Source organism: Chrysemys picta, chromosome 7, assembly GCF_011386835.1.
Source record: "Chrysemys picta bellii isolate R12L10 chromosome 7, ASM1138683v2, whole genome shotgun sequence".
Lineage (NCBI taxonomy): Eukaryota > Metazoa > Chordata > Testudines > Emydidae > Chrysemys > Chrysemys picta.
Genome location: NC_088797.1, coordinates 87976877 through 87989237, shown reverse-complemented (window position 1 = coordinate 87989237; position 12361 = coordinate 87976877). Strand labels below are relative to the sequence as shown.

General features: G+C 43.9%; 1 protein-coding gene across 4 annotated transcripts in view; it reads left to right on the top strand.

The window, feature by feature from the left end:
- PALD1 (phosphatase domain containing paladin 1) overlaps positions 1-12361 on the top strand; it is a 194170-nt gene that overhangs the window by 85565 nt on the left and 96244 nt on the right. For all 4 annotated transcript variants that reach the window (XM_005281860.5, XM_005281862.4, XM_065551963.1 and 1 more), the window contains 3 exons: positions 145-220; positions 8994-9145; positions 10874-10970. In XM_005281860.5, the coding sequence (XP_005281917.2) occupies positions 145-220; positions 8994-9145; positions 10874-10970 (325 nt within the window). The remainder of the gene's footprint in view (positions 1-144; positions 221-8993; positions 9146-10873; positions 10971-12361) is intronic.

Genomic DNA, 12361 nt, shown 5'->3' with positions numbered 1-12361 from the left:
CTTTCAGGGTCTCTTCCAGCTCTGTGAGATAGGTATATCTCCATATATTATTTATTAACTTTATTAAAGTGGAAAATCTGCTTATTTTCAATGACTAGTGTTTTGCTCACATCCTGATGAATGTCTTTTCACTGTGTTTGGCAGGTACCATCGGTTGCCGTTGCCTGTGGATGGGGCACCTCTAGAAGCACAGTTTGATGCTTTCACCAATTTCCTCAGGGTAAGGACTGCAAACTGTGGAACCTATAAGGTGTCTCACATTAGCAGCGTGGAAGCAGTTAGACTAGCAGCAATCTGATATTTTAACTCTTTCTGGCCATGCTAGCAAAAATTACTTCACTAACTGCCACCTGCTTGTTGTTTGTTTTGCCCCCAGAGAAGCTACTTGGATCAGATGCAACATCTGATTTCTAGTGAGGTTCCTGTTTTTTTTTTTTTTTTTTTTTTTTTTTTTAAGCCAGGTTCCCTCCTGAGATAAGTCTTAAGGGGGAGGCAAATGACTTGGTGAAGGGCACATGACTCAGTGGCTGAGCCTGGGTTAGGGCCAAGGACTCCCTGAGGTCAAATGTGTTAAGCAGAAGACCAATGGCCTGCTTGATGTGCACTTATTGAATGGATTTAATGTTAGTTGCCACAACTCCACATCCACATCCCAACCTGTTGGCAAGCTTGTGTGTTTATTTTTAAACTTCTTTCAAAGCTTCTAGCTTTGTGGTAGTTGGCCAGAAATACAGTGCTGAACCCCTGTGGTTCAGGAAGGAGCACCTGTCATGATGAGCAACAGTATGGTACAGCTGGATCAAATCCAGTCCCAAAGTGGTTTCCATAGTTACTGATGGGATTGATCCAAGCTCTGACACACAAGTGCAGCGTGTGAGAGATGCCGAGAGCACAGCTCTCTGGCTCTTTATCGCAAAGTTCTCAGGCGTGGTTGTTTGCCTCTGGGGCCCTTACAATGCTTAAAATAACTTGGAGTCTGAAAATCATGTTTGGGATACTCTACATTACTGATGCACATCTGGCTTGGATTCATAGTGGTCAAAAGTTTTTGCCGTCTTGTGACTGTTCATTGGCCTCTGAATTGAGTTGGAGGCCTTAGTTCTGTTCCTGATTAACAATGGCCTTCATTATATTTGGCACTATGGTGGGGAGAGTGATCATTAGAGGTAGTCTCTTCAGGTGAAGGTGAGGTACGTTGGTGGGACATTGCAGGGGAAGCTAGCACTGCTACTGCTTGTGCTGTACCTGTTCAATGGATAAACTGAGAGATTGAGTCCTCAGGGCTACTGTTCTGGCGCTTCTGACCAGATAACTCTTACACACAAATAACCACTCATCTTTTGCCTGGCCCAACCCCTGTGTGTGGCTATACAGAGCACTAGCCCCTAGGAAAACATGTCTATTTTGTGTTAATTTCAAATAAGATTTTTTTTTCATTTTTTTTTTCAGTAGGATTTAAGGAGAGTTGAACAAAACTTTTTTTCTAGGAACCAATGAAAATGTCACTAATGCTTTCTTGGTACCAAAATCTGTCTTAGAGTGAGATTTTTTTGTTGCGACTCAAATTGTCTCGACCCTAAATGATAAACAGCTGCTTTGAGTTCATTTTGCTGCAGATGTAGTCGTATGTTCTTACTCTGGCGCAATGTATTAGAAAAACTGCAACCTGTGTTTATCTTAGTTCCTTCCTGTTTGAGGTGCACGCTGAGGGCTTGTGTTCTTCCAAAACTTTTTCCATCCTGCTTCATGTTCTTTCACACATTCTCCTTTTTGCTCTGCCTTTTTTGGAGCTGGATGGAGCAGGGTGCCTGCTCAACTGGTTGGAAACCCCACCGTTTTTGTACGCAGAGAACTCTAAGTGCTTCTTGTTCTCGTAAGACCAAATGAAATACAAAATCTATTTTCTCTTTGCCTCCACCATCTCCCACTCTGCCTTTTTTTCTCCCTAGACCATTTACTTTAGCCATTAATTTCTCTGCTGTTTGTAATTTGGATAGAATGTCTCCAGATGTCTTGACCCAGGTATGGTAGCTTCTTTTGGACTAGAGCTCACTTAACCACTTACTCCTGCTTAGTCCCGTAAATTAAGAGCTGCTGTGTTCAGTATGACATTCTGCAGGGTGCAGTCAAGACCAGTGAGGGGCTGTCTCACCCATGCCTGGCAAATTTGGGTGTCTCTCAGTGCTTTCTATCTTCCCCCCTTGGCCACTCACAAACAGCCTTCCAGCATGCAAGTAACCCCCTCAGTGTCTGTGTATAGCTGCAGATTGCCAGCCACACATCAGACACACACTAGCCTCCACCAGCCTTGGTTACCACTTGCAGGGTGACCCGAACACACTCCCAGTTTCGGGTTTTCCTCTAAATCGTGTGTACTGCACTGTCCAACCTCTCCTGGGCAGTCCAGATATATTAGGGTCCATTACCCCTCTAAAGGAATCAATATACAACACTTTGCCACCCTAAATGGAATTCCCCACACAGTTCACAACCGTGGATTAGCCTTGATTAAAGAATAAAACAAATGTATTTAACTACAAGAAGACAGGTTTTAACTGAGTACAAATATAAGGCATTAAAATCAGAAAAAGTTACAAGAGAAATAAAGGTAAAATGCTTCCTACTACTAAAACTTAACAAACTAGACTTGGTTCAAGGTGAAGTTCCTTACCACATGTTCCCAGTAACATTGCTGATCGAATTCTCAGGCAAGGATCTGCCCACAAGGTCAAAAGGCTGTTTCTTCTGTTTTCTTAGGAGAAAGAGGGAGAGACCTTGGGGTGTTTTTGTCCCTCACTGTTATAGTCCAGTCCCCCTTTGAAATGCATTTTCCTAAGGGTTACCCTTAGGTAAAGTTCATTCCCGGTGTGAGGTTGGAGTTATGAAGACTCCATAAAGAGATTTCATACTGTTGTTTGCTAAAATGCAGATCTGTTTGTTCCTGCCCCCCTCCCACCACCACCAAAGAATGGCCCCTTGATAGGTGTTTGCCCATCAACTTTGATGACACCTGGCTAGAGGCGTCATCTTCTTTGTCTTTGAGAAACTGGTTTATCTAGACTTGTCTGGTAAACACATTTCAGACCTAATTTCAGTTTATGTTTATAACTTTATATATAATATTACTACATACATTTCAAAATCATGTTATTGTTCAGTGAATTATTAGGCTTCAAATGATATCTCACAAAGCATATCTTGTACAAAGATTATTACGATACTGTGTAGGGTGTGAATAAAAAGGTATATTCTGTCACACTCTGTCAGACAAATCTAACCCCGTATCCTGTTACCGACAGCGGGCATCAGGGGTGGATTAGGGCTTTGTGGGGCTATGGGCCAGAACAAGTGGGGGCCCTCCCCAACTCCTTCCACCTGCAGCTCCTCCAATCCCTCCACACTCCTGGTGGGGAGCAGGGTCGGAGTGTGGGGGCTTGCCCCGCTCCGCCCACCCAGTGCTTCTGGAGTGCCGGGCAGGGAGAGGCAAGCCAGGCGTGGGGGCACCCATTTTTTCAGGGCTTCCCAATTGGCTGGGGCTCCTGGGCATGGGCCCATTGGCCCAGTGGCTAATTCACCACTGGTGGGCACAGCTAGTGCTTCAGGGTGAGAATACGGAACTGGGCAATTTTGGAGTGATCCACCTTTGAAACCTCAGGGCTGACCTGAGGTCAGATCTCACTGAGAGCACATCATAATTCCATGGTAATGAGCAGCAAAACGCAGGTGAAGAATTGAGCACTCTCATTTGCTTTATTTACTTCACAGGCTAATTAGAGAGCGTGAAGAGACCAAAAGGCAGGAATGGGGATATGCAGGTTTCAAGATGGTTTGGGGAATTGTTTTTTCTCTTCGGAAATGATTTTTGGTCCCAGTGAAGACATTCCGTACGTGAGACCCAGAGCACAAGATGACTGCTTTACTTGGTAGAAATGCTATTTCTGCACTTCCTAGTCCAGCTGATTTACTTTGAGTGTATTTATTTTTTGTTAATCTAATTTATAAAATGCACCTAATAGTAACAACTCAATGTGTAGACATCAGCTGTGACGCAGAGAGGACCTAGTTTCTGCAGCTTTGGTGTTTTTTTTGTTTTGTTTTGTTTTTAAACAATTCTCCCAAACAGCATCTACCACAAAAGCTTGAGAGCTGAGATGAGCCTTATGCTCTGCCCTGAAAGTCCGGAGACTTGTGTTAGAAGAGTTCCAGAGATCAAATGCTCTGACTTGCCTAGTTTGCTTTTGTTTTATGTTCATCATAGGCCGTGGCTATACTCGAAACTTTAAAGCGCTGCCGCGGGAGCTTCTTTCTTGCAGTGACGGGGCAAAATGGGAGGGTTCAAGGGAGGGAGCAGGGAGGAAGGGGGGGATGCTGGGGACACTGGGGATGATCATGGGGATCATGCAAGGATGGGGGCAGCATAGGCCAGGGCTGGGAGTCTCGGGGGGTGGAGGGGCTGTAGCAAGGAAACAGCCATGTGGCCTGGATGGATGGGCAGGCGTCTGATTTTTTTTCTTTCTTTCTTTTTTTTTTTTTGTTAAGATTGAATCAAAGAGAAGCGCTGAGCACCTCTCTGACTTGTAGGAAAAGAGTGTGGTAGAGTCTGTGTATCTAATGGTGGCCCAGGGGTGAACGCTTGCTCACTCACTCCATTGCCCTCCCAGAATCCCAGGTCAGAAATAAAAAAACCCTGGATTTCCTCCCTTACATGATCAATCCCTTACCATTAAATATGGTAGGATCACAGTTCCCAGGGATTTTCTGTTCATGCCATCGTGTCTGCAGACAAGTGAACTTCACCTTGCTAAGGCCCCTACTATTGGGGTTGAAAAGAGCAGCTCAAGGCCATGGGCCAACTGAGTTCTCTGGGATGGGGTGTAACTGCTTGAGCTCCTGGTTGGATGCTCAAGTGGTTTGAACTGGGACTTTCTACATGCCCAGTGCCCCTTGTTTCCTTGCCCCTCTTCTGAATGGGCAGGTCTAAACTTGGAAAATAGGCAGTGTTTAAAAATGTGTTTGCTAACATGCTTGAATTATCACGTTTTTCAACACAGTCTATTTCCTAATCTAGACAGGGAGGGTCAATGTCATATCCCCACATTCTAGTCTTCCCGCAGGTATAGGCTTTAAAGAGGGAAATTGCTCTATTGTATAGTAAGCAGGGCTGTGGGTGTGTTTTCCAGCAATGTGCCTTTTGGTTTTCGTTATTCATCTTCTCTCCTAGCCTTGAGACAGAAGCAGTTGCAGACTCTAGGCTCTTCTGAGAGCCACAAACCCCTCTCCTGTTTTGCTGGGAGTGTGACTTGAATCTAATGCTGGAAGAGCTGTACAGCATGTTTAGTTGATGGCCTCCTTTCACTCTATGCCTTTAGCACATTCTGAGGTGGCACCTCATTTCATATGTAAAGTCTTTTGATTGAAGAAGTTTGGATAGATTAGGTGGTTTGTTTGCATTAGCACTCTGGTTTCTGTAGGTCTACAGCGTATGCACCCTATTCCCATAGTTGCATTTTGGTGGTCTTGCTATGTAACAAGAGAGCCACTTACCGCTCACATTGGAAATACAGAAAGTAGCATTAATGGTAATGTTTTCACTGCAAAGAGTTTGCCAAGAAAGGATAAGGACAAAGTGTTGTTAGCTGCTCTCTCCCACCAGGTGCAAAGTTCACAAAAGATGTGTAGAGATCCTGGATCATCTTAATGCACCCATCCCTGCAGTGGTTGAGTGTTACGTGGATACATACTTCAATATTATTTCTATTACAATACGTGGATACTTAATAGGGGCTTATAAGTTACAAGCTTTGAAAATACTGTATACAGAGTGGGGTATTAGAAGGCCTGCTGTATTGTATACAGTGATGGGTTGGAAGGTATGCATATTGCGTACAGTGGGGTATTGGAAGGTATGCTATACTGTATTGTATACAGTGAGGTATTGAAAGGTATGGCATATTGTTGCACTTTGAAAGCTAGGGGTATAATTAATCTGTTGTAATTCCACTGACTCCAGTGAAATTACACCAGGGTAAAATTGGCCGAGTAGATTTAATTCTTTTTCTGTACTGCTGCAAAAATATCATATGGCTTACATTGTTTCAGAAATCCTCAGCAAACATTCAGTTAGTTATTATTTGTTCCCTGCACGTTAGTGTAATAAAAACTAAAATTAAAAGAGAAATTGAAGGCTTACGCCATAAAGCAAGCATATCAAATGTATAATTGAAGTGACTGAGCAACACAATAGGTGTCCAAAAACTGGGCTGCTAAGGAGAACCTGGTGTCTGGTGGAGAGATGCAATAGATCTGCTCTGCTTCCAAAGCCAAACAGAAAGTAGCAGGTCAGTGGTGATAGAGGAGATAAACCTGGTCTAAGATGATCACAACATTATCTGTCCCTGGTATTACAGACCTAAGGAACAGCTCTCTGCTTATGCATCTAGTGTGCTAATATAAATCATTTGCTATCTTAGTGTTTGGGAATGTGAACGAGGGATAGGACTTCACTCCAAACAGTGTTTTTATTAAAATAAAGATGGATCATTTTTCTATCAAACCCTCACTTGGTTTGGTTGTAATTATAAATCTGTGTGCAGTTGTGTTGGGGTTATATTTATTCACAAGACTGATTCTGGCACTTTATTCTAAGGTAATAGTGAGCACACCAAAGAAGCAAATGACAGAATGCATGAGAATTTCTGAGTGCTCTTTTTTTTTTTTCCCCTCTGCATCTGAAGAAGTGGGTTTTTTATCCACAAAAGCTTATGCCCAAATAAATGTGTTAGTCTTTAAGGTGCCACTGGACTCCTTGTTGTTTTTGTGGATACAGACTAACACGGCTACCTCCTGGTACTTTTTTTTAAAAAAGAATTTCAAGTGTCAGAGCCAGCAATGTACAAATTGGCCTTAATGCTAGCCATATATTAGGACAACTTTCTTAAGATTTTAATGCATGTACAAAACATAGAATCAGAGTTTTCTTCATATGTAGCTCTCTTTTAGAAGTCTCCATCTGCTATTACATAGTATCATAAAACATGACTTCAAAAGTAGCGCTAGAAACCAAAACTCCTTTGCCTCATGAGTACCTGCCTTGAACCCTGCTGCATACACCAGAATCTTTAAATTGTGCCCCCTGGCTATCAGCAGTTACTAGTCGCCCATGTCATAAAGGATTTTTTCTACGTTTCAGAATTGACCATTACACGTACGCTGCACTGGAATCTTGCCCAGAGTATCCTAAGCTCTTTTTTTTAAGAGGCTACATCAGTTTGAAACTTTCCTAGCCAACCCATCTATCCCATTTGTTCCTCCTTTGCTCTCTTGCTCCTTTTATAAATCAGATTCCAAGGGGAACTTCCCTGTGGGATTTGCCATGGAAATGTTTGGGAAACAATTCATTGCCATTTACTTCAGTGAGGCCAGGATTTCACCCCTTAAGTTTATGCATGTGAGCGTCAATAGGAAGGGAGAAGCAGTGGGTACCCAGTCAAATAGCATCAAAAGGGGGCAGTTCACTTCTCATGGCAAAACTCTACCTCTGTCATTTAACACTTCTCTCAAAGCACACGTCTGTATTATCTGCCTGGCAAAGCCACTGATTTTGTTTTCTGATTTTCTTCAATGCAGTCTTAGGTATGTGTCTTATTTTTGGTGAAGTTACATGTTAGATAATACTTAGTCCTGCCTTGAGTGCAGGGGACTGGACTAGATGACCTCTGGAGGTCCCTTCCAGTTCTGTGATTCTGTGTTCATAGATTTTGATGCCAGAAGGCACCATCCTATGTTTGTGAGCAATCCTGATGCGCTCTCTCATTCCCTCATGGAAGTACTTGACCATGCAAAATAAGCAGCTAAAATGGCAAAACAGCCTCTGTGGCTAACCTTGTGCCTTTCTGTTTGTCATTCTGTGCCTTAGTGACTCCCCACCTGCTCAGATCCCATTTCAGGAATCCTTTGGTGACTGGTATTTGTCCCCAGATGCACTTTCAGGGAACAAATAGATCCTCTTTGGTCTCTAACCATCCCAGTTCCCATCTATTCAGTTGCTTTCTGCAGAACTTGGCTTTTGAGCCCCTCTTTAATTCATGCTCTAAGAGCTACAGAGTCCAGGAAGGTAACATGGTCTAGTGGTCAAAGCACAAGACCTGAGTCAGGCAATCTGAGGGTACATCTATCTTTGAGCAGGGAGGTGTGATTTCCAGCTCGTGTAGATGTACCCACGCTAGCTGTGCTTGAGCTAGTGCCTAGAAATAGCCGTGGCTGTGGCGGCATGGGCTAGTCACCAGAATAGAGTCCCCTGGGTACGTACTTGGGCAGCTATCCCAAGAAGCTGCCTGTGTGGCTGCAGACACGCTGCTGATTTAGGCACTAGCTCGAGCAGAACTAGCAGGGGTTTGTCTATACAAGCTGGGAATCCCACCTCCCAGCTCAAATGTAGACATACCCTGAGTTCCGGTCCCAGCTCTGACACTGACCCACCCAGAGAATGAATGTGACCCAAGTCATTTAATTTCTGCGTGCCCCTGTTTCCCCATGTGAAAATGATGATGATGATATTGAACTCCCTTTGTAATGATCTTTGAGATCTCAAGATGGAACTACGGAAGCAACAAGTAATAATATTATTTTAATAAAAAGCAACAGAGAGTCCTATGGCACCTTTAAGACTAACAGAAGTATTGGGAGCATAAGCTTTCGTGGGTAAGAACCTCATTTCTTCAGATGCAAGTCACATCTGAAGAAGTGAGGTTCTTAGCCACGGAAGCTTATGCTCCCAATACTTCTGTTAGTCTTAAAGGTGCCACAGGACCCTCTGTTGCTTTTTACAGATTCAGACTAACACGGCTACCCCTCTGATACTATTATTTTAATGTTTGTCTTATAAATACTGAGCTGCGTACTGTAGTCTCCTTGCTGCTTGAATATATTCACTGTGAAGCATTTTATGATGCTCTGTGTGAGAGATGATACATTTGTCTCTATCTCATTTATAGGAGAGTCCAAACCTGCTCCTGCTCCAGGACCCCAGCAGCCTGCCTCCTGCTTTACTCTTCAGCTGTCAGACTGGCGTTGGCAGGACTAACCTCGCCATGGTCTTAGGCACTCTGGTGCTTTATCATCGCAAGGGGGCAGCACAGAAACAAGAGTAAGCATGCCTTCACCCCCTCCCCTTTTAGATAGCTGGTGGAATGAACTGGGGAGGAGAGTGCCGAGGGCTTCCTTTAGTACTAGAGCTTCTTAAATAACGAACTTGTATTTAAGAACAACCCTCGTATGTTAATTGCTAAGGGTGCATGTATTGAGGGTGCTTTTTACAGGAAGGATTGAATTGCTGTAGAAATTCTCATCAATTCTTTTGTAAAAAAAATTTTTTTGCAAGGGGCAGGGCCCTTTTCAGACCTTTGTGATTTTGATTGTGTGACAGTGTGAGGGCAGGTCTACACTCAATGCTGCGGCTGCACTGGTGTAGCGTTTTAGTGAAGACGCTCTGTGCCAACAGGAGAGAGTTAACCCATCAGCATAGTTAATCCACGTCTGCAAGATGCAGTAGCTACATCTGCGGGAGAACCCTCCCACTGACATAGTGCTGTCTACATCGGCGCTTAGGTTGGTATAACTGCGTTGCTTGGGGGTGGGGGGATTTTTCACACCCCTGAGCAACGTAGTTATACTGAAGTAATTCCGTAGTACAAAAACAACAAGGAGTCTGGTGGCACCTTAAAGACTAACAGATTTATTTGGGCATAAGCTTTCGTGGGTAAAAACCTCACTTCTTCGGACCGCTACCCCCTGATACTTAATTCCGTAGTGTAGACCTGGCCTTAGTGTGATCTCTCCAAAAAGAGACAGGCTGACTACAGGCTCAGTTCAGCCACTGCACCACAGCTATTCCATTCCTGGTTTCTCTCCCCACATGACCTGCTCCAGAAGCCAGGCACAGTCTGTCCCATTCACTCTATCCACAGAGAGTGCACGAGGAGAGTAGGTGCTCTGGTCTCTGTATTAGAGACCGGAATGTGAGTAAAGGTATTGATGATTTCATTATATTCCCATTAAATGACATTTTGGGCCTGGGGCCCCCTTCATTAACATATTTTTTGAGGGTGGGGAGCGCTTCCAGCAATAGCACTCGCGTGGAGGGCTATTCCCCGCAAGGCCACCTTCCACCCAGTGCCTGATTTACTGGTGTGTTCTAACAGCTTATACACCACAGTGAATAGGGGCTCCCAGCCCATTTACAATACATTCCCCTCTCTGGGCCACTCCTGAGAAAGCTGCTTTAGGATTGAACATCTCCATACCCTTATCTGTAGCTTCCCCAGGAGCCGTTTCTCCTGTCTTTCTGAGGAAAGCTTGCAGGTGACAGCAGCTCAGACTCTGAGGCTGCTGTCTGGATAGACTCTGAGAGCAGTCTTCAAAATAGCCTAGGATGATTACCTGCCAACAACACGCATCCTGGAGGAAAACAAAAATGAAGAATATGGACAGTGTGCTCATGGGAAAGGGATTCTAAATATACATAATATAAAAATAGTACAATCAAATGGATGGATGGTGTCCCTTTAATCCAAAGTCATTTGAAATACAGCATGCAGCTGTGCTGGAATCGGTACTCTCTCTCGGGATTTCCCTATTTTCAATATAGAGCAAACTATTAGAACTTTTCAAAATGGAAGACACCTGTAAGCTCAGCTACTGCCACTATCTTGCCTACTGGATACTAGGATGATTGGATGAATTATGTGAAATAGGATAGTTTCCTCTAAGATTTTAAACTGGCATAAATGTAAAAGAAAAGCAAAAGGAGGGACAGAAGAGATGAAGGTTACTATACCTTCAGATTTACTCTGTTTCTTTCCTTCCTTATTTACAGCCTTCCACATCCTGCTAATACTTTGTCAAGGGACCAATTTCGGGTTATTCAGAACTTTATTGACATGGTACCAAAAGGCCAACAAATCGTTGAGGAGGTAAGTGTGTGTCTGTGGCTATGGTTACATGTGTAGGTATATCTCATACTGGTGGCCCTCAGGCAGGTATATAGCCCTTGTGTGGAAGGGACGTGTCCTGCAGCACAAAATCTTGGATTTTCCCCCTGCATGTTTCCTGTGTGTTCAGCTTCATAATATGATGTCAGCAACAATTAGGATTTAAAATTACCTCTATTGAGTGGCCAGGGGCTCTGGTATAGTACTGAGTATAAAACAATCCCATAGTGGGACACTTATAGCAAAGACAAAGGGGTCACTGATGACTCTAGCTGCCAGTCCCAGCACAATATGGATCTCCTGGAGTTTGAGATACTTATGTCACTATTTCATCCTCTCCTTATGCTCTTTAGCTATAGACAACTGGTGTCATGCATTCCTCTTCAGACAGTATGGGGCACTGCCATGTTATATGTGCTTTGTGGGGAGGGGTCTGCTAGCATTCCCTAGTTCCTCAGCCCCCTCATAGGCTTTATGCCAATGCTTCATTTCCTCTGTGTGGAAGTCAGGGCACAGCTTTCATCGGAGCCTGTAAACATTTCTCCTTGAGGAACCACCTAATATTTCGGTGGCCATCCATCTATCGCGACATGGTTTGTTGTGGGCCCAGAGATGGGAGTTAAGGTTTGTTGGCATGTCAAAGATTTGTTGCTTTAACTGTACCGGTCCAGTTAGAGCAGTACAACTCCCGTAGTATCAGTATAAAAGTGTTTATACTGATGTTGCTTATTCTGTTTTGGGAACAGCAATAAGCTATACTAGTATAAGGCACCTCACCACCAATATATTTGTGTCTATACTAATGGGGTTGTGCTGCTCTAACTGTACCATGCTCTGACGATGTTGGCAAAAATCACACCCCTAATTGACGTAGCCAGTAAAACTTTCAAGGGTGGACCAGGCCTTAGGCTATGTCTACACTAGGAGCACTGTACCAGTATGGGGATAGTATGCCAGCAAAACACTCCTAGTGTAGATGCAGCTTATGCCAGTAAAACTGTAGTTTTGCCGTCATAGCTTATTCCTGCATACTCCCCCCCCCCCCCCCTTCTTGGGTGAAACAAGCTATACTAGCAAAAGCGCAGCTTTACTGGTATAGCTGCATCTGCATGAGGGGATTTTGCCTGCACGCTTGTCTGTCACAAATCACACCTCCTTGCAGCCCTGACTGACACAGCGATGCTGGCAGAAGTCTGTAGTGTAGCCCTGGCCTTAGTCGCAGTTTCTTTCTCATAAGGTCAGAAGTAGTGACCATGGATTAGAGCAAGGAATTGTGGGTTCTGATACAATTGTGGCCAATAAAAAGAATCTCATTGACTTACGTAGAAACAGCTGGGAGACGGTGAAATCTCATCTCTTGCCTTCAATTACTG